Source organism: Chiloscyllium plagiosum, unplaced genomic scaffold (genome assembly GCF_037043375.1).
Source record: "Chiloscyllium plagiosum isolate Xiang-an unplaced genomic scaffold, Cpla_swu_hap1 HiC_scaffold_9, whole genome shotgun sequence".
Lineage (NCBI taxonomy): Eukaryota > Metazoa > Chordata > Chondrichthyes > Orectolobiformes > Hemiscylliidae > Chiloscyllium > Chiloscyllium plagiosum.
In genome coordinates this window covers 35,336,074-35,358,719 of record NW_028270147.1, presented here as the reverse complement: position 1 = coordinate 35,358,719, position 22,646 = coordinate 35,336,074, and the positions used below count along the sequence as shown (strand labels likewise).

General features: G+C 40.3%; 1 protein-coding gene across 4 annotated transcripts in view; it reads right to left on the bottom strand.

The window, feature by feature from the left end:
- LOC122554273 (BTB/POZ domain-containing protein 19-like) overlaps positions 1 to 22,646 on the bottom strand; it is a 159,125-nt gene that overhangs the window by 124,182 nt on the left and 12,297 nt on the right. For all 4 annotated transcript variants that reach the window (XR_006312954.2, XM_043699030.2, XM_087990533.1 and 1 more), the window contains exon 3: positions 16,945 to 16,998. Coding sequence is in view for 3 of the 4 variants with exons in the window: in XM_043699030.2 (XP_043554965.2) it covers positions 16,945 to 16,998 (54 nt within the window). In the remaining variant the exon portion in view is untranslated. The remainder of the gene's footprint in view (positions 1 to 16,944; positions 16,999 to 22,646) is intronic.

The window sequence follows — 22,646 nt, the reverse complement described above, 5'->3', positions numbered from 1 at the left end:
CTATATGAATGATTTGGATGAGAATGTACAAAGTATGATTAGTAAGTTTGCAGATGACACTAAAACAGGTGTATTGTGCACAGTGAGGAAGGTTATCAGAAGTTGCAGCAGGACCTTGACCAGCTGGGGAAGTGGGATGAGAAATGGCAAATGGAATTTAATATAGATAAGTATGAGGTCTTGCATTTGTAATGTCAATTCAAGGTAGGAGTTTCACAGTGAATGGTAAGCCTTAAGGAGTGTAGTGCAACAGAGGACCTTGCAGTTCAGGTGCATAGTTCTTTGAAAGTGGAGTCACAGATAGATTGGGCAGTGAAGAAGGCTTTTGGCACACTGGCCTTCATCAGTCAGGACTTTGAGTATAGAAGTTGGGAAGTTATGTTGTAGGAGAAAGTAAGGACTGCAGATGTTGGAGATCAGAGCTGAAAATGTGTTGCTGGAAAACACAGCAGGTCAGGCAGCATCCAAGGAGCAGGAGAATCGACGTTTCGGGCATGAGCCCTTCTTCATTCCTGAAGAAGGGCTCATGCCCGAAATGTCGATTCTCAAGTTATGTTGTAGTTGTACAGAACATTGGTGAGGCCACACTTGGAGTACCGTGGTCAGTTTTGGTCACCTTGCTATAGGAAGGATGTTATTAAACTGGAAAGAGTGCAGAAGAAATTTACAAGGATGTCACCAGGACTCAAGGGTCTGAGTTATATAACAAGTTTGGACAAACTCGGCCATTTTTCTTTAGAGCGTAGGAGACTGAGGGGGTACCTTTTAGAAGTGTATAAGATCATGACAGGCATGGATAGAGTGAATGCACCCAGTCTTTTTCCCAGGGTTGGGAAGAGAGGACTAGAGGGCATCAGTTTAAGGTTAGAGGGGAAAGAATAAAAGGAAATCTGAGGGGCAACTTTTTTGTTACAGAGGGTGATTCACATGTGGAATAAGCTGCTAGCGGAAGTGGTTAAGGAGGTACATTGGATGGCATGGTGGCACAGTGGTTAGCACTGATGCCTCACAGTGCCAGAGACCCGGGTTCAATTCCCTCCCGCCTCAGGCAACTGTTTGTGTGGAGTTTGCACATTCCCCCTGTGTCTGCGTGGGTTTCCTCCGGGTGCTCCGGTTTCCTCCCACAATCCAAAAATGTGCAGGTTAGGTGAATTGGCCATGCCAAACTGCCCGTAGCATTAGGGAAGGGGTAAATAAAGGGGAATGAGTCTGGGTGGGTTATGCTTCGGCAGGTCGGTGTGGACTTGTTGGGTCGGAGAGCCTCTTTCCACACTGTAAGTAATCTAACAACATTTAAAAGGCATTTGAACAAATACATGGATAGGAAAGGTTTAGAAGAAAATGGGACAAGTGCAGGGAAATGGGGTTAGCGTGGATGGATATTTTGGAAGGCAAGGACCAGTTTGGGCCAATGGGCCTGTCCCTGTGCTAAAAGACTCTGTGACTCTCTTCTTGAGAGGATTCTTATGGTGCTCTGCTGGCATCCCCACCTTTAAGCCAGAAATGGCATGTTCAGGCTCTAGGATAGCACTTCAATGGTCATGGAAGACACAACATATCACACATAGTGGAACAAGGACACCACAACAAGGTCATGTGTTCTATGCAATTTTATACATTTTTTTTCTTTCAGAGAATGTGGGTGGTAGTGGCAAGGTCAGCATTTGTTGCCATCCCCTAATTGCCCTGGGAACTTAGTATCTCGCTCAGGCCATTTCAGAAGTCAATTAAGAGTCAGCCCCATCACTGTGGGTCTGGAGTCACGTGGGCCCAGATCGGGTAAGGACAGTAGATTTTCTAGTTGAGTCGCAGGTAGAGAGGATAGTGAAGAAGATTTTCCTTTATTGGTCAGAGTATGGAGTACAGGAGTTGGGAGGTCATGTTGCGGCTGTACAGGACATTGGTTAGGCCACTGTTGGAATATTGCGTGCAATTCTGGTCTCCTTCCTTTCGGAAAGATGTTGTGAAACTTGAACGGGTTCAGAAAAGATTTACAAGGATGTTGCCAGGGTTGGAGGGTCTGAGCTATAGGGAGAGGCTGAACAGGCTGGGGCTGTTTTCCTTGGAGTGTCGGAGGCTATGGGGTGACCTTATAGAAGTTTACAAAATCATGAAGGGCATAGATAGGATAAATAGACAAAGTCTTTTCCCTGGGGAGGGGAAGTCCAGAATTAGAGGGCATAGGTTTAGGGTGAGAGGGGAAAGATATAAAAGAGTCCTAAGGGGCAACTTTTTCATTCAGAGGGTGGTACGTGTATGGAATGAGTTGCCAGAGGAAGTGATGGGGAGGCTGGGACAATTACAACACTTAAAAGGCAACTGGATGGATAAATGAATAGGAAGGATTGGGAGGGTTATGGGCCGGGTGCTGGCAGGTGGAACTAGATTGGGTTGGGATATCTGGTCAGCATGGATGGGTTAGACCGAAGGGTCTGTTTCCTTGCTGTATATCTCTATGACTTAGTGAAGCATATGGGGTTTTACGACAATCAACAATGGTTGTCTCGGTCACCATCGTTAAGACTAGCTTTCCCAGTCTGACCATTGTGCATTTGCGAATGTTAACTTCACTTCAAATTATTTAGTTTAATACTGTGAATCATTACATAGAAAATTTAAAAACCAATAACTGAATAAGCAATCGCCTCAATTGTTTTAAAACAATGATATCTTGCTCCCCCTGTAACAAAAAGGTCACCATATGTCCTCATTTTAAATCTAACAGTACAAAGATTCTACATAAGTGAGCAAAACCATTCAATAATCGTCAAAAACCATTTTCAAACTCTGAGAATATCAGTGAACAGTGCGAAAAAGTGCACAGAGAAGGAGGAGTCGACCTTTTGGCCTTTCCAGTTGTTCGTCCAACATCTAGATCCTGGCTGATCTTCTATCTCTACACCACTTTCCCCACACTATCCTCAATACCATTTTCCCTCACTATCCCCATTTGCCTTCATCTCTTAAATGTCTAGAAGTCTACTGATCTGTTGTGAACATACTTAATGACTGAGCCTCCACAAACCTCTGAAGTCGGGATTTCAAAAGGTATCACCACCCTCTAAATGAAGAAATTCCTGTTCATCTCAGTTCTTAACTTTTATTCTGAGTCTTTGTCCCTGGTTCTAGACATCTTACCCCAACCAAGGGAAAATATAATTCCTGCTTCTAGCTAGTCAATCCTGTAAACATTTTGAATGCATTAATGTGTTCACCACTCTTTCCTCCAAATTCTATTGAATATAGACCCAGTATCCTCAATCTCTTTTTACAGGACAATTCCACCATCCCAGAGATCAACCTGGTAACGAAATGTTGTGATCACTCTATTGTATAGCTTCCATTAAGGAGACTAAAACTGCACACAACCCCAAGAGTTTTGACATCATGTTTCCCAATCTCTCATGATTCAAGAAATACCCTACACTTCTGTTTTTCCCACCAAAGTGGATACTTTCACATTTAGACATAATTTTCCATCTGCCACGTTCACTCATTATCCAAATCCTTTTGAAGCCTCTTTGCATCCTCCTTATAACTCACATTCTCACTTAGTTATATATCATTCGGAAACTTGGAAATGTTACATTTTACGCCCTCATCCAAGTCACTCAAATATATTGCTAATAGCTGGGCCCTAAGGTGTAAAATCCCACTAGGCACAATCCATGATGTTCAAAAGCATCAAATGTTACCCATCTTCATCCATGTCATCCAAAGGATTAATACAAAGACCTACCTTACTGTGGGGAATACAAATCTACATTTTTATTAATTTGGCCCAGTGAGAGAAAAGGAAAACAATTTTAAAAAAGAACAAATAATTTTATTCAAAACATGTAAAAGTCAATATAAAAGTTCATGACTTTAAGTTAAGAAAAGTAGCCTTATTTCATTTTTTTTAAAAAGTAAACACCAGGAGCAATTTATTCGAATTGCCACTGGCTTAGCTGCCAAAGAAACTCCAGATTCTGTATTTAATGTTCCATAACAAGCCACAAAGACAAATTCCAGTACTTTAAAAGGTTTCCCAGTGGAGTGGGAAGAAAGACGTAGTGAACCATATTTTATATTTCCGCCTGATGGCTTCCTGATCAAACATTTCCACTGCCAGAAGATCTTTTAAATTAAATAATTTTAGCAATCTTTTCCTTTTGAAGGGCTAAAATTCCTTTCCTTCTATTTTTACACACAATAAATCAATGGATCATAGAGAGAATGTTGCTTAAATTCCCTGCTACAATGAATTCTAGAATAGCTTTTGCCTATACTCGGATTTTAACACACAAAGGCATGTTTCATTGATGATAAAATGTGCTATGTGAAAGGAAGACTGATTCTAAATACATTTTCAAATAATAAACTGTAATAAATTGCTCCAAGTCTAAGGGTTGAGTAACAGTGAATATTTCAAAGCAACATCAGTATGGCTCAATAACATTTGCCCGAGTAACCCTCTTGCTGCAAAAAAAATAAACTCAGAAAAATACAGAATAAACAATCTGTGAAAACATTCAAGTGGTTCAGTTACTAGCTGCATATCTAGCTATACCAAGCAGACCAGAAGTTCAAAATTTGATCCCCAAAGAATTTAGCTAATTGGGAGAAAAACAGTGACATAGGTGCCATCATTAGTCACAACAGTCACTGAATTGGAATAGGAAAAATCAATCAAGAATTCAATGTGGGTCACAGCTCAATAACTGCCTAATGCAACATGAGAGTGTGTGGGAAAGAAGAAAGCCACATGCATGTGTTAAGAACACAGGTTCAATTGCAAAGACCGATCAACTGTCCGCCATCCTCCCAATTTTTATGACTTAGCTTCACAGAATCACAGAAAATACAAGTAAAAGTGGGCCATTCAGCCCCTCAAGCCTCCTCTGTCATTCAAAATGATCACAGCTGATCATCCAAATTAGTACCCTGTTCCCACTTTCTCCCCAAACCCTTTAAGTCCCTTTAGTCTTAAGAACTTTATCCAACTTCTTTTTGAAAACATTCAATACTTTGGCCTCAACTACTTTCTGTGGCACAGAATTCCATGGATTTAACACTCTGGGGGAAGAAATTTTCCTCATCCCAGTTTTAAATAGCCTACCCCATCTTCTTGGTTATGGAGAGAGATAGGTGCGCACAACAAGGTAGATTTTATAATTGGGGGAAGGGAAATTACGATGCTGTAAGGCAGGATTTGAGGAGCATACGTTGGGAGCTTAGGCTGTCAGGGAAGGATGTGGTGGAAATGTGGAACTTTTTCAAAGAGCAGATACGACGTGTCCATGATATGTATGTACCTATCAGGCAGGAAAGAAATGGTCGTGTGAGGGAGCCTTGGTTGACGAGAGAGGTTGAATGTCTGGTAAAGAGGAAGAAGGAGGCTTACATAAGGTTGAGGAAACAGGATTCAGACAGAGCAGTGGAGGGATACAGGATAGCCAGAAGGGACCTGAAGAAAGGGATTAGGAGAGCTAAGAGAGGGCATGAAAAATCGTTGGCGGATAGGATCAAGGATAACCCCAAGGCATTTTATGCGTATGTGAGAAACCTGAGAATGACGAGAACGAGGGTAGGTCCGATCAAGGACAGTAGTGGGAGACTGTGTATTGAGTCGGAAGAGATAGGAGAGGTCTTGAACAAGTACTTCTCTTCAGTATTTACGAACGAGAGGGACCGTATTGTAGAAGAGGAGAGTGTGAAATGGACTGGCAAGCTAGAAGAGATACCTGTTAGGAAGGAAGATGTGTTGGACATTTTGAACAACTTGAGGATAGACAAGTCCCCCGGGCCTGACGGGATATATCCTAGGATTATGTGGGAAGCAAGAGAGGAAATTGCAGTACCGTTGGCAATGATCTTCTCGTCTTCACTGGCAACGGGGGTGGTACCAGGGGACTGGAGAGTAGCGAATGTTTTGCCCCTGTTCAAAAAAGGGAATAGGGATAACCCCGGGAATTACAGGCCTGTTAGTCTTACTTCTGTGGTAGGCAAAGTAATGGAAAGGGTACTGAGGGATAGGATTTATGAGTATCTGGAAGGACACTGCTTGATTAGGGACAGCCAGCACGGATTTGTGAAGGGTAGGTCTTGCCTTACAAGTCTTATTGAATTCTTCGAGGAGGTGACCAAGCATGTGGATGAGGGAAGAGCAGTGGATGTAGTGTACATGGATTTTAGTAAGGCATTTGATAAGGTTCCTCATGGTAGGCTTATGCGGAAAGTCAGGAGGCATGGGATAGAGGGAAATTTGGCCAATTGGATAGAAAACTGGCTAACCGGTCGAAGGCAGAGAGTGGTGGTAGATGGTAAATATTCAGCCTGGAGCCCAGTTACAAGTGGAGTTCAGCAGGGATCAGTTCTGGGTCCTCTGCTGTTTGTAATTTTTATTAATGACTTAGATGAGGGAGTCGAAGGGTGGGTCAGTAAATTTGCAGATGATACGAAGATAGGGGGAGTTGTGGACAGTGAGGAGGGCTGTTGTCGGCTGCAGAGGGACTTAGATATGATGCAGAGCTGGGCTGAGGAGTGGCAGATGGAGTTCAACCCTGCCAAGTGTGAGGTTGTCCATTTTGGAAGAACAAATAAGAATGCGGAATACAGGGTTAATGGTAGGGTTCTTAGTCAGGTGGAGGAACAGAGGGATCTTGGGGTCTATGTACATAGATCTTTGAAGGTTGCCACTCAGGTGGATAGAGTTTGTAAGAAGGCCTATGGAGTATTATCGTTCATTAGCAGAGGGATTGAATTCAAGAGTCGTGAAGTGATGTTGCAGCTGTACAGGACTTTGGTTAGGCCACAGTTGGAGTACTGTGTGCAGTTCTGGTCGCCTCACTTTAGGAAAGATGTGGAAGCTTTGGAGAGGGTGCAGAGAAGATTTACCAGGATGTTGCCTGGAATGGAGAGGAAGTCGTACGAGGATAGGTTGAGAGTTCTCGGCCTTTTCTCGTTGGAACGGCGAAGGATGAGGGGTGACTTGATAGAGGTTTATAAGATGATCAGAGGAATAGATAGAGTAGACAGTCAGAAACTTTTTCCCCGGGTACAACAGAGTGTTACAAGGGGACATAAATTTAAGGTGAAGGGTGGAAGGTATAGGGGAGATGTCAGGGGTGGGTTCTTTACCCAGAGAGTGGTGGGGGCATGGAATGCGCTGCCCGTGGGTGTGGTAGAGTCGGAATCATTGGCGACCTTTAAGCGGCATTTGGATAGGTACATGGATGGGTACTTAATCTAGGTTAGAAGTTCGGCACAACATCGTGGGCCGAAGGGCCTGTTCTGTGCTGTATTGTTCTATGTTCTATGTTCTATGTTCTTAAACCATGACCCTTGCTTCTGGAATCCCCAGTCATTGGGTTCATCCGTTCTCCATTTATCATGTCTAAACCCATTAGAATTTTATAGGTTTCTATGAAATCCCTAACCCCCACCAATCTTCTAAATTCCAGTGAATGTAGTCCTAACTTATCCAGTCATTTATCATATGTTAATCCTGCCATCCCCGACATCAGCCTGGTAAACTTATGTTGCACTCCCTCCATAGCCAGAACATCCTTCCTCAGATAAGAAGACTAAAACTGCTCCAGGAGTGATCTCATCATGGCCTTGTACTGTTGCAGCAAGACATTCTTGCCCCGTCCTCAAATTCACACATTCATAATTACCACCTGAGCTCGAAAAGCTGTCAGTTGTGGAGCTATATTCCAATGTGGAGTAAAGTATCATGATGACAGCAAAAGAGGTGAACACAACTAACGTGAAAAATTGTAAATGAAACAAGATGTCTTCACAAAATTTACAGATCCATATCATAAGGAAAGGACAATAGCTTCATGAAAGTAAAAATGGGAAGTAAAACAACAAGAGGAGGTAAGCAAGGATCTGAAAATGGAGACATGCAGAGAAAATATTTCTTTGCTTAAAATCTTTTAGCAGGTTAGTTTCTTTATAATATAAATTTTAGTAATAATATATATCTGTCCAACATCAGAATTCTCATCAAGAAAAGATTTGTGCAGCACTGGTGCACAATACAAAATAATAAAGAGATATGAACAGAAGCTCCAATAAAGAGAGTATTTAACTTCCGGCACACAGTGTATGAAGATGTTAAACAGAGCTCTGCTGAGTGCAAACTGAGTAATATAAAAGCACAAAGTGTTTATGATTAATCTGCCTTCATGTCAGCTTTGGCTCAGTGGTGTATTAATGCCTCTGAGTCAGTAGGTCATAAGTTCAAGCTCCACTCCAAAAGCTCAGACTGGACTACTGAACTTATTGGAGATGAGATATTTTGGATGGGAAGACAATAAAGTAAAACTCTGTTCTCTGAAGTGGATACGAAAGAGCCCATAGCATTATAAGAAGATCAGAGAATTCTCATAATGTTGGAGTCATTTATTTCTCAACCACTCTGCCATGAATCACATAGCCATTTATCTCATTCCTGCTTGTGGAAGATTTTGATGTGAGTGAACCGGCTGCTGTACTTTTTGACACTACATTAGCAGCTTCATATCAAAGGTTGGCTTTGGGACTACCTGTTATCAGGAAAGACATTACATCAATATGAGTTCTTCTTTTTCTTTCACCTGTGAGAAGCTATGAGCTTCACCATTGGGTTGGAGAATACAGTTCAGTCCAACTTCTCAAGCACAAAATATACATGATTCAAGGAGGGAAGTGCACCTCAGAAGGGAAAGAAAAGGGATAAAAGATGTACATCTGCAGTGAAGTATCACATGCGCATACACATAGTGTAGAAAGATGAAAGTTTGACCTATTGACTCTTAGTTTTGATCTAGGGCACATCAGCAAATGTCTAATGGTGACTAATTTTAAAATAAAACCCAGCTGTTGCCAATTGTTTAAAGGGTGTAATGATTACTTCAGAAATCCTCTTATGTTGGTGAGAAAATATCCTCTGAAAGCTTTCCATAATGGAATGTTTCCCATGAATATGCTTCCCATTAGATCATGCTGCCCTAAGGCATCACCAGGTCAATTAGGACTATGCTAAATTCCTGCTAGTTTGCCTTTTTCTCCCACTGTCTCTTGGCCATGAATATGTAAGTAGAGTTATATTTGACATACTAACCCAATCCCAATCTGGACACTCCACTAGCGAAACTCAAAGACCTTTAAAATAGACCTGTTTTAAAAATTCACTGGTGAGAGCCAAAAAAAAGCTCCTCTTTAAATTAAGAGTAAAATAGATAGCATATTAATTGCTGTGAACTTTCAAACTGTGCATGATATACTAAGGTCACTGGTGTGATATATGGACACATCGCCAGATCCAGTCAACCAGTCTGTGGCTGTAAAGTGGCAGTCAGCACCAATACTAGCAGCATTGCAGTGCTATAGGAAGCCATGTAAAATAAAACAGCAAATTTCCAACTACAGTAACTCCCAATTTTGAAGCAAAGCAGTCTGTCACACCAAATGACATAGCAAAATGAATAAAGTTTGCAATCTGTAGCAGAGTGCAATGAGTGGAAAGAGATAATAATTACAATTTTGTGATCTAGCAATTTTTCTGTGTGGAGAAATTGAGTCACTGAAAATGCCTGTCGCCACGTTTAATTTTCAGATCGGAGGCCAACCAACCATTGCATTCTTACCAGTGTATATTCAAATCCTGCATTAACAGTTTACATTTGAAATATTTCCAACATATGCCACAACCTTCATTGCGGCAAGCTCAATATGTGTGTTCTTCACTCAAAACACTTTCCGATAACATATATTCACTTGTTTTGAACAGACAACCATCTAATGAAAGATGTCTCTTGATTTTTTATGAAGACATCCTGGCTGACATGAGGGATGCTCGATGTAATCACTTCTTAAAAGCCTTCAGGTCACGATACCCTGGACTTATGTGAACTGCTGGAATATGTTCAGGAGGCAGGTTCAGGCCTGCAAGAAGCACACAACATAGACAAGCTTCATATTTCAAGTCACCAAATCTCTGCAAAGATAAATAATATTGACAAACACTTCATTGAGTTTAATCATTAGTGATCGCAGCCAGTTAGACATATTTACAAATGCATGCTGGAAACAGGCCAGCAGGTCCTAGCAACTTGTTTGCCTTCAGTCCCATCAGTTTGTCAAAGACTTTGTTCTCAGGATCGTTGTCTTTAAGTTTAGTTTGAATCAGAGATCCTACATGCTGAAGCCAAAAGCATAATTCAATTGAGAAATGGAAACTTGAATGAAAATTGTTAGTTGGTTAGCCTCTGATCTGAAAGTTAAATGTAGTGACAGGCATGTTCATTGACTCAATTCCACCTCCACACAGAAAGGTCTCTGGATCTCAAGCCAATCAGTTTAATAAGAGCAGAGACCCAGCCTATCACAGGCCTTGACTATTAAGTCCCACCTTACCAGAAACTACCAGCCATTCCTCCATTAGTGGAAACACTTTCTCAACACATACCCTGTCAAACCGCCTCAGAATCTTGTACACTTCAGTAAGATTGCCCCTCATTCTTCTAAACTCTAATGAATAGAGGCCTAATCTGTTTAGCCATGCTTGATATGTCAACCTCCTCATCTCAGGAATCAGCCCAGTAAAGCTTTTCAGAACACTTGCCATTGCTAGTATATCCTTTCTTAAATACAGGGACTAAAACTATACACAATGCTCCAGGATCGACCTCACCAACAGTCCATACAATTGTAACAAAACTTCCCAGTATTTAAATTGCAAGTGTTTAGCAATAATGGTCAAAATTCAATCTGCCTACTTAATTACTTGCTATACCTACTTGCTAACTTTCTGAGTTCCATGCACAGGAACAATAGACAATGAAATTTTCCTAGAGTCTCTCTCCATTTAAATATAGTCCACATTTTGATTCTTCCTACCAAAGTGCATGACTACAGATTTTCCTACATTAAAGTCCACCTGCCAAGATCAAGCTATCTACCTCCCCAAGCTATCTACCTCTCCACAAAATGCCCTCCCAACTAATTTTGCATCATCAGCGAATTTAGATACATTACACTCTGCCCCCTCCTCAAAGTCACTAATCTGTAAAAAAAAAGTGAAGCTCTAGTTCTGATTGTTGTGGCATTCCATTAGTTACATCTTTCCAACCTGAAAACGACCAATTAATCCTGAATTTCAGTCTTCTGTGTGTTAATCAATCCTCAGTCTTAATTAATATATCATCCCCAATACCATGAGGTCCTACCTTGTCCAACAACCTTTTATGTCGAACCTTATTAAATGCATTCTGGAAATCCAAATGAACTATATCAAATCAAAAACTGGTTCCTATTTAACAAGATTCATTGCTATACCCTCAATGAACTTGAGCAATATGTCAAACATAATTTCCATTTCACAAAATCATATTGACTCTGCTTGCATCCATTAAGTGTTTCTATTTCTTCCTTAATGATGGACTCGAGCATTTTCCCAACCACAGATGTTTAGCTAATTGACCAATAGTTTCCTGCTTTTTGTCTCCTCCTCTTCTTGAGCAGGAGCATCAGATTAGCAGTTCTGGAAACCTCCCAGAATTCAGTGCTAAAATATTTGGGCCAATGCCTCCATAATGTCTGTGACCACTTCCTTTAAAACCCCTGGAAACAGGCCATCAGGTCCTGGCAACTTGTTTGCCTTCAGTCCCATCAGTTTGTCAAAGACTTTGTTCTCAGGATCTTTGTCTTTAAATTTAGTTTGAATCAGAGATCCTACATGCTGAAGCCAAAAGCATAATTCAATTGAGAAATGGAAACTTGAATGAAAATTGTTTGTCATGATGGTCATTCAGAGAGCTGGAGCAGACATGATGGGCCAAATGGCCTTCTTCCACACCAACAATTCTGTAGTTCTTAGAACTAGTTCTAAGCTTCTTGTCTTGGATTTGACTGTGTGTAATATTCAGGATTTATTCCTTAATCACCATAGCAATTAATATTCTTTATATTAATCATTCATTATGCTCACATTCTGCTCATCAATGATCCCACCAACCATGTTTGACAAATTTGCTCAAGTTCTTTGAGGGTATAACAATCAATCTTGTTAAATGGGAACCAGTCTTTTATATATATACAGTTCAGGCTTTTGCACATGCTGCAACTGCCACATGCAAGTCCTGACATAGATCTCATATACGGAGACCAGTTTCCAGAAAGACTTGGAGACAGGAAAACTGCCTTTGCTGACAAACCCTGTGCATATGACTCAGTGTGAAGCATAGGCATACTGTTGAAACTCTCCAGAATCTGCTGTGTGAGAACATACAGCTAATCAAGTCCATAACCAGCAAGCAACAATGCCATGCACATTATTGAGATTAAGTCAGCCACCCACACATATCAATAACAGGCTCCTACAATCCTCACACTCCTCACAGGAAAACAATGTTAAATAAGGAATGATTTGGAGATGCCGGTGTTGGACTGGGGTGTACAAAGTTAAAAATCACACAACACCAGGTTATAGTCCAACAGGTTTAATTGGAAGCACACTAGCTTTCGGAGCGACGCTCCTTCATCAGGTAATAATGGAGGGCTCAATCCTAACACAGAATTTATAGCAAGAATTTACAGTGTGATGTAAACACTGCTTAAACAGGCTTAACAGGCAAGCAATTTTTCAATGTATAATTTCAGTTACATCACACTGTAAATTCACTATAAATTCTGTGTTAGGATTGAGCCCTCCATTATCACCTTATGAAGGAGCGTCGCTCCGAAAGCTAGTGTCTTCCAATTAAACCTGTTGGACTATAACCTGGTGTTGTGTGATTTTTAACTTTAAATAAGGGAGGTGACGCGACTGTCGCTAACAAGAGAAACTAGGGAGCAAAGGACATACAAACTTCCCCAAAAGAAAAAGCAGCAGACCTGAGGTTTGGGAGCACAGGACAAAGGTATTGATTAAGAGGGGAAAATACAGTGCGAGTAAGCTTTCAAGGAACATACAAACTGATTGCAAAAGCTTCTATAGATATGAGCAGAGAAAAAGATTAGTGGAAAAAAGAGTAGGTCCCTTATAGTCAGAAACTGGGTAAGTTATAATGGGGAACATAAAAATGGCAACCTATTTATACACATATTATGTTTCTGCCTTCACAATAGAGGACACAAATAATGTCCCAAATTGTTGGGGAACACAGGTTCTAGTGAGACAGGGAAGCTGAAGGAGATCATACATAGTAGGGGAACGGTGTTTGGGAAATTGATGAGATTAAAAGCTGACAAATCACCATGGAGTGAAAATCTACAGCCCAAAGACTTAAGGAAGTAGCCCTAGAAATAGTGGGTGCATTGATGGTTATAATTCAAGATTCTATACACTCTGGAAGAATTCCTATGATTTGAAGGGTAGCTAATATAACTATTACTTATAAAAAGAGAAAAGAACAGAGATGTAGAGATAGGTTTGCCCGACATTGATATTGGGAAAATATTAAAATCCATGATAAAGGATTTAATAAAATTTAAAATTGCAGATGAGGAGGTGACGGCCTAGTGGTGTTATCACTAGACTATTAATGCAGAGATCCTGGTAACATTCAGGGGTCCTGGTTTGAATCCTGCAATGGCAAATGGCGGAATTTGAATTCAATAAATATCTGAAATTAGAAGTCTAATAACGACCGTGAAGCCATTGTTGATTTTGACGAAAAGCCTATGGTGCATTAATGTCGTTTAGGGAAGGAAACTGCCATCCTTACCTACTCTGCTGTACATGTGACTACAGCAATGTGGTTCTGGAGAAAGAGAGAGCATGAGAGAGAGCACGTGAGAGAGAGAGAGAGAGAGAAAGCACATGAGAGAGAGAGAGAGCGAGAGAGAGTGAGAAAGCGAGAGCGAGCGAGCGAGATTCAGCATGGAACACAATCTGCCAATGTAGCTGTTTCTTGGACCAACAGCCTCAAAACTGATTGAACAGCCAGATTGCTAAAAAAAGCCATACCAAACCAAAGAAAAGCTGAGCTGGGAGAACTGGCCACCCCCTCTCATTGTATAAGTGTTTTTCTTTAAAACTTGAAAGCTTTTTGACTGAGGCAGCATCTATTAGCTATAATCAAACTGGCCCTAAAACCCTGCACCTAGATTTTTCGGAATCACTGCATTTATGACCTCTCTGAAACAAAGCCAAGATCAGCATCACCTTGTTAAATCAACAGCATCGTCACAGTGCTAAATCAGTAGATTTTAGTCAGTCAGGCAACAAATGTCAATGCCCCTTAAGAAGGGGAAAGACTTGCTTTTGGCATAAATGGATTTTTGATGGAAGTGCATGCGTGGAAGATGCTCCAGCTCAGTTGCAATGTCACTTATCAGCAAATGACAACTGACAATATCTAGGTTTTCAGGTGAAGAACGGTCACTTAAAGAAGGATTGTAGGGTAAGCAGTGCCTGATGAAGAGTTCCCCCAGCAAGCATGCAATTGCTTCAAGACAAAAATAAAATGGAAAAGTAAAGGTAATCATTATAGCTGAAGGCGGGGGTAAGGGGGGGTTTTAATATCAGGGAAAGGGTGAGGCATAGTTTCATCAAAATTACAAGTGAAATAAAAAGGAATTTGGGTTGTACCAAGAGTTCAAAAGCTAAAAGTAGATTGGCAGCATTTCCACTACATGTATAGGACTCATAATTATCAGTTATCTTCATGCAAACAGCTCTTGCAACTCATTTTTGCCAAGGTTATGTACCCATGTAACTACAAATGTTTTTTTTGACAATAAACCCATTTGAGAAGCTCTGTCAAAGTTCAATAGTTCCTTTACCACTGTCTCAAATATCACTGAAACACATATTCAGGATGCATGGTATTGAAATGAAAAATATATTTCCTTTGAGGTTGGAAACTAGCCTGAATCATATCACAAAGATAACATTTTCACTTAGAAGTAATGAATTTTGTACCATATGATTCACACTAATTAGGAACAAAGTTTAACCAATTTAACATGCAACAGTATTTAGAAAATTCCCTGCACTTTCTCCACACCTTTTATCTACATCCCTTTTAAATTATGTTATAGTGTCTACCATGAAAGCTCTTTGTGATAAAATCATCCATGTTCAAAACTACCAAACTCCATAGGGGATAAATTGGATAGATTCTCCACTACTGGTGTAACATACAAAATTTAATCTCAAGCTCTTCCACAATGACTATGCATGACAAAATGGGCCACCAAAGACAAAATTGCACTGTTAGCTATCCAAATCAAAATAAATGATAGGAAGTGGTGGAATTACAACTGTGACACCAAAGCTTTGGAGTTCAGGCAAACTACCCTGTGTGTGTGCTTCCCAGTACACTTCAGAAGAAGCACACCAACTTCAAGGATAGGGATGTGATTAAGGATGAGCAATAAATGCTGGCCTGAACATCAATATCCACATCCTATAAAGGAATTAAGAAAAAGATAATTTACACTATGGCACTTTCCAAAGTATAAGAGCTGCCCTAGGCATCAGCCCTTCAATATTGTTGGAAAGATAGCCCCAAGAAGGTACCACTGTGCTGGACTGATCATCATTCTACTGCTGACCATGAAGGCTGTAAATAGCAATACAGATTGGTAGACCATTTTACCAATTCCTACTGTAACTTCTGCATACATGCCAATGAAATCATTAAAGTGCCTGTAGTGTGCATTATTTCAGGGCTTTAGTCTTGACTGGAGTGGATAAGAGGAAAAAGTGAGGTCTGCAGATGCTGGAGATCAGAGCTGGAAATGTGTTGCTGGAAAAGCGCAGCAGGTCAGGCAGCATCCAGGGAACAGGAGAATCGACGTTTCGGGCATAAGCCCGAATTTTCTAAATACTGTTGCATGTTAAATTGGTTAAACTTTGTTCCTAATTAGTGTGAATCATATGGTACAAAATTCCTGAAGAAGGGCTTATGCCCGAAACGTCGATTCTCCTGTTCCCTGGATGCTGCCTGACCTGCTGCGCTTTTCCAGCAACACATTTCCAGCTCTGGAGTGGATAAGATCCTGAATGTTCTTGACAAGACAGACATGAAAAGGATGTTTTCTTCTGTGGATCAGCAAAAATTAGTGAAAACTAAGGCTTGTCCCTTTAAGACGCAATGAGGAGAAATCTTGATTCCAGCGAGTTATGCGACTTTGGAACTTATTGCTACAGAAATTGTAGGAGGCAGGGCCACTGGATGTATATAAGCCAGAGGAAGATAGATTCTTGTTAGCTAGGGGAATTAACATTTATTTGAACAAGATGGGAATGTGTAATTAGAACTATTAGCATAGCTAATTGAGGAGAAATCCCAGTAGCCTTGCAATGTTGCTGTAACCTATGACACAAAACCATGGTGATTCACTTCAGCAGGGTTTTCATTTAATTCTATATCCAAAATTTACATTGTCATTGTCAGATGAAGACATTTCCTACTCTATGCTACTCATAGGTCTAAAATCAATACAACTTCCTCTCAAATAATAACAGCATCTTTTTTCTCAACTCATAAATTCATCTACTTGAAAGGTTTAAAGCAAAATAAACTCGGTCACTTGTTAGAGCTCCCCTCATACATTGATGAACTGAATCAGAGTGCAACAAACAGCGAAAGACAAAGGACAATTCTCTGATGGAAGGAAAATTTATATTTAAAATGATCCACTGAAAGGTATGTAAAGAATGATAAAAATTATCTTGTATATATGCATGTATTATCAGAAGGCTCCAAAATAATCGGATTACAAATACAACGTAAACTGGAGTGTTTCTCCTTCTCCAATTCACTGCAAATTTCATAATCAAGTATGAATCACAGCAGGCAGTATTACAAAATTAGGAAGTTGCATTGTGAAAGAATTTATGAATCACTGCCCATCCCAGTGTTAAGTCAACTACATATTTTATGTTTCTACATACCCACCACAACAAGCAATGTTATCCTTCTGATCTTGTCAACCTGATATTTTAATCAAAAGTCTTACCCTTTGAAGCTCATCCAGGCCATATTCCACTGCTGATGTAAGTACATCCAGAGCCTGAAAAAAAAGGGAAAGACATCAAAAGGCTCAAATAAGCGAATGCATGGGTTTAATCGTGATCATGGATTACTATTCACCTATTCAATTTAAGGGATGCTTTAATCTTGAAGCAAGTATGATGTGCACATATATCAGTGTTACTCATTTTCAACACGTTTCTGCCAGTTTCCATGTGAGGTTTTGGGTTCCACTGCTGAGAATGAAACATCCATACAAATTCCTTTGAAGGATATTCACTCCACATCACTGGCAGGAATAGCATCAGCGTTGGCAGACTACACAGGAACATCTCAAAACAAAAAATGTATTCACCCTGCTAAAGGGTACAAAGATGCTCAACTGATACTGAAAAGAATACTTTCTGAAAATACATAATGATCACATTGAGTCATAGAAATGTACAGCATGAGAACTCATCCGTGCTGACCAGATATCCTAAATTAATCTAGTCCCATTTGCCAGTACTTGGTCCATGTCCCTCTAAATCCTTCCTGTTCATTACCCAATCCAGATGTCTTTAAAATATCATAATTGTACTAGCCTCCACCACTTCCTCTGGCAGCTCAATCCATATATGTGCCACCCTCTGCATGAAAAGGTTGACCCTTAGGTCCCTTTTAAATCTTTCCTCTCTCACCCTGAACCTATGCCCCGTAGTTCTGGACTCCCTCACCCCCGGGTACAGGACATGTCTATTTACCCTATCCATGTCGCTCATGAATTTATAAATCTCTATAAGGTCACCCCTCAGCCTCCGACCCTCTAGTGAAAACAGCCTCTTCAGCCGCTCCCTATAGCTCAAACCTTTCAATCCTGGCAACATCCTTCTAAATCTTTTCTGAACCCTTTCAAGTTTTACAATATCCTTACTATAGCAGGGAGACCAGAACTGCACATAGTATTCCAAAAGTGGCCTAAAATATGCTCCATTTGGCTGTAATGATTTTGGAATAATTTTTTTTGAATGATTCAATGGATTTTTTATTAAAAATATGTTATTACAAAGACTATAGGGAAAACATAAGTTTCTCTGAATATCAAAAGGCAAATCATTTTACCAAAATGCCTCCTCATAAGTGCTCATGAAAAAGCTTAAGACTGGTGGATAGCAACAGGGTGGAGAACCCAATGAGGTAGAAAATATTCAAAAAAAATGGAAGAAATGTTTTTAAAATGTATCTAGACTTTTTACAACAATGCAAATTGAAAAACCTGTGTAACTTTCACTGGATTGGTCAGATGTGGTTCCCTATCATTTCATATACCATCACTCCAATGGTATAATATTCTCCTGCAAATTTAGTTGCTGATCTTGAATAGATATTTATACCTGCAGTAATGAAATATTCATCAATTACACACCATCTTCCATCTCTGTGTAAGCGTTTTGATAAGGAATGTAGAAAATGAATTAGCCACTTTGGTGTGCATCACTCATGTTTCCTTGGTGTGAGGGTGCTGGTTTTGGACTGGGGTGGACAAAGTTAAAAATAACATAACACCATGTTATAGTCCAACAGGTTTATTTGGAAGTACAAGCTTTTGGAACACTGCTCCTTTGTCAGGTAGCTAGTGGGGCAGGATCATAGGACGCAGAATTTATAACGCAAGATCATAGTGTCACACAACTGATGCAATGTATTGAACAAACCTAGATTGCTGTTAAGTCTTTAATCACTGAGAATTGGTTGCAGGTTTCCATTCATTAATACATAAACGCCATTAACTTCTTTCAAGTCACATTCCCGAGATAACTTAAGATTTTAAAAAAAAAGGTGACATCTCAGCTCAGACAATGCATTAAAGGTGTGAGGTTAGAATCTGTCTGTACTCCAACCTTGAATCAGACTGGTTCTATTCCCAAAGTAGCAATTTATAAAATGTCACATGGACTGACTGACTACTGATTGTGTGCTTTTTGAACAAAATAGAATGTATCTGCAAATACAAATTCACCCCATCGACTTATATTTGTGTGCGCGTGTGTGGAAGAGGGAGTGAGAGGGTGTGTGTGCATGTGTACACAAGTGTGGTGGAGTACATGCCTGTGAGAGGGTTGAGAGAGAGTGTGAGTGTGTGTGTCTGAGAGAGAACGTGTGTATAAATGAGGGTCTGCATGAGCATGTGAGTGGGATCACGTATAAGAGCGTGTGTGTATATAGTGTAGTGGGGTCACCTGTAGTGTGACATGAACCAAAATTCAGGTTGAGGCCATCCTTATGGGTGCCGAACTTGGCTATCAGCCTCTGCACGGCAACTCTGTGTTGTTTTGTATTCCGAAGTCCGCCTTGGAGGACGGTCACCCGAAGATTTGAGGCAGCAAGTCACTGACCGCTTAAGTGTTCCCCAACTGGGAAGGTACATCCCTGTCTGGCGATTGTTGTGTGGTGTCCATTTATCCATTGTGGTAGCGTCTGCTTGGTCTTGCCAATGTACCATGGCTCGGGGCATCCTTGCCTACAGCGTATGGGATAGACAACGCTGGCCAAGTCACATGGGTACCTGCCACGCACGTGGTGGGTGCTGTCCCTGCGTGTAATAGTGGTATCAATGTCGACAAACTGGCACGTCTTGCATGGTTGCCATGACAGGGTTGAATGGTGTTGTGGTTGGTGCTGTCCTGAAGGCTGAACAGATTGCTGCGAGCAATGGTCTATTTAAGGTTTAGCGGTTGTTTAAAGGTGAGAAATGGAGGTGTAGGGAAGGTCTTGGCGAGGTGCTCATCCTCATTGATAATGTGTTGCAGGCTACAAAGAACATGGCACACTTTCACCGCTCCCGGGAAGTACTGGACAATGAATGGCACCCTATTGGTCATATCCCTTGTCTGTCTCCTGACGAGTCATTACGGTTTCTCACTGTGGCACATCAGAACTGGCAATTGATGAGTTGAGCATCATACCCTGTTCTTATCACAGCATCCTTCAGCACCTTCAGATGTCCGTCACATTCCTCTTCATCTGAACAGATCCTGTGTATATGTAGGGCTTGTCCGTAGGGGATGGCTGTTTTAATATGTTAGGATGGAAGCTGGAGAAGTGAAGCACAATGAGGTTATCCATGGGCCTGTGGTAGAGTGATGTACTGAGGTGTCCGTCCTTGATGGAGATGCGTGTGTACAAGAATGAGACTGATTCTAAAGATTAGTCCATGGCCAGTCTGATAGTGGGATGAAACTTGTTAATGATATGACTGTATAGTTGTTTCAGTGACTCCTTGCATGAGTCCAGAGGAAGAAAATGTCATCAATATATTTGGTGTATAGATTGGTTGAAGGTCTATGCATCAAAGAAGTCTTGTTCAAACTTGTGCATGAAAATATTGGCATATTGGCATGCAAACTTGGTCCCTCACACACAGGCACACACACACACATAAGTCTATGGGGGTGAATTTGAATTTGCAGATTTGTATTTACAGATACATTCTATATTGTGCAAAAAGCACACAATCTGTAGTCAGTCAGTCCATGTGACATTTTATAAATGCCTACTTTGGAAACAGAACCAGTCTGACTCAAGGTTGGAATACAGACAGACTCTAACCTCATACCATTAATGCATTGTCTGAGCTGAGATGTCACTATTTTTAATATAAAACCTTAAGTTATCTCGGGAATGTGACTAGAAAAATGTTCATGGGATTTGCATTTTAATGAATCGAAACCTGCAACATGTCTAAGTGATTAAAGACTTAACAACAATCTAGGTTTGTTTAATACATCGCATCAGTTGTACTACACTTTGATCTTTTACTATAAACTCTGTGTCCTATGATCCTGTCCCAATGGCATTCTATTTTGGAGCAACATTCCAAAAGCTTGTATTTCCAAATAAATCTGTTGGACTATAACTTGGTGTTGTGTGATTTTTAATTCATATTTTCTTGTTAGAGTTACCTTTCAAAATCTGAGCAAATGTAAGAACATAGTTTTCTAGCATCTTTCTAACCTAGATAGCTCAGGTGGTAAAGTCAGCATGTAATTGAACTACACAAATGAGATGGTCTCAGATTCATCTCCTGTACTGTGTAATGAAACAGTTAGTGCAGGGAAAGGAATAACATGCCACATAAATGTTATTCCTTGACTACATATCTCTCCCTGCTTTACAGTATGCTGGAACAGATATTAGGTGTGGATGATATGAGGCTTGATTATAATGTCATTACAGACAAACCATCTCAATGTTTAAATATACAGGTGAAGAGTGGCCACACAAGCAAAGTTTCCAGGGGATGCCAGTGCTCATAAAATCTTTCCCAGTTGAATCATCATCTTTAGAAGAGGGAAGGACATGAACAAAACAAATGGCTACAAATCACAACCATGAAAATGGATAATGCAGCAAACTCTATACTGATTTTCTTCCCTCTGGGGCGCAATCTGTGTGGAGTGATATCACATTAGATGTTCTCTCCTCTGTTGTAAATGCTGAAGGAGTTCCAACTTTCTCAGTCTGTTCAATGCTTCGAGCAAGAAGACATCCTGATCTCAAAATCAACAGAAAAATATCTATTACACTAACAAAGTATTTCTGTAGGAGTACAAAATTAAAGTTTTGAAGCTAGAATTTCTGATTTGGAAGACACCTGCAGCGTCGAAGGCTGAGGGGTGACCTTATAGAGGTTTACAAAATTATAAGGGGCATGGATAGGGTAAATAGGCAAAGTCTTTTCCCTGGGGTCGGGGAGTGCAGAATTAGAGGGCATAGGTTTAAGTGAGAGGAGAAAGATATAAAAGAGACCTAAGGGGCAACTTTTCCATACAGAGGGTGGTACGTGTATGGAATGAGCTGCCAGAAGAAGTGGTGGAGGCTGGTACAATTGCAACATTTAAGAGGCATTTGGATGGGTAAATGAATAGGAAGGGTTTGGAGGGATATGGGCCGGGTGCTGGCAGGTGAGATGTCACTATTGGTTTGGGATATCTGGTCGGCATGGACAGGTTGAAGAGAAGGGTCTGTTTCCATGCTGTACATCTCTATGACTCTATAACTCTCTTCAGTACAGTGTGAATCCTACAGACATCCTGTGGCACATTGGAAATAAAACAAGTTGCAACATGTTAAATGCTGAGCATCACCTGTTTATCAAACAATAAGAATATTTTGTTTTTTAAACTGATAAATATGGAATCTTTCACAGTACAATGTTGGGTAGGATGTTGCAAACCAAATGCTCTGAGTTAATGATTTGACTGTTAAATATAGCTCTCCTGATGATCTGAGCTAAAGTTCCAATGTCATATAAAGACTCAGAAATTGATCCAAAAAAAAAAGCCCTGGAACAGGGATTACAAACAGTGAAAACTAAGTGCCTCAATTGGAAATATTATTGTTATTGGTTATTCCTCTCTTTGTTACAATATTTTAATTTTCAGTTATAACTATGGCACTTGGAATTAAATCACAGCATTAAATGAAATTTGGAAAGGAACTATGAGCATTATTTTGATTCATAGACCTCACTACTTCCAAAAACAGAAAAGTTTTGTTCGATCAACCAGCTCTGTCTACAATATTCTATAGAAATATGTGTTTAAAATGCAAGGGAAATTTTACATTTGTGTGCATTTCCGTTCTACTCTTTCCACTATATCCACATGTCCACAACAATAATTGAAACTGTTAACTTGTCTACAGAAA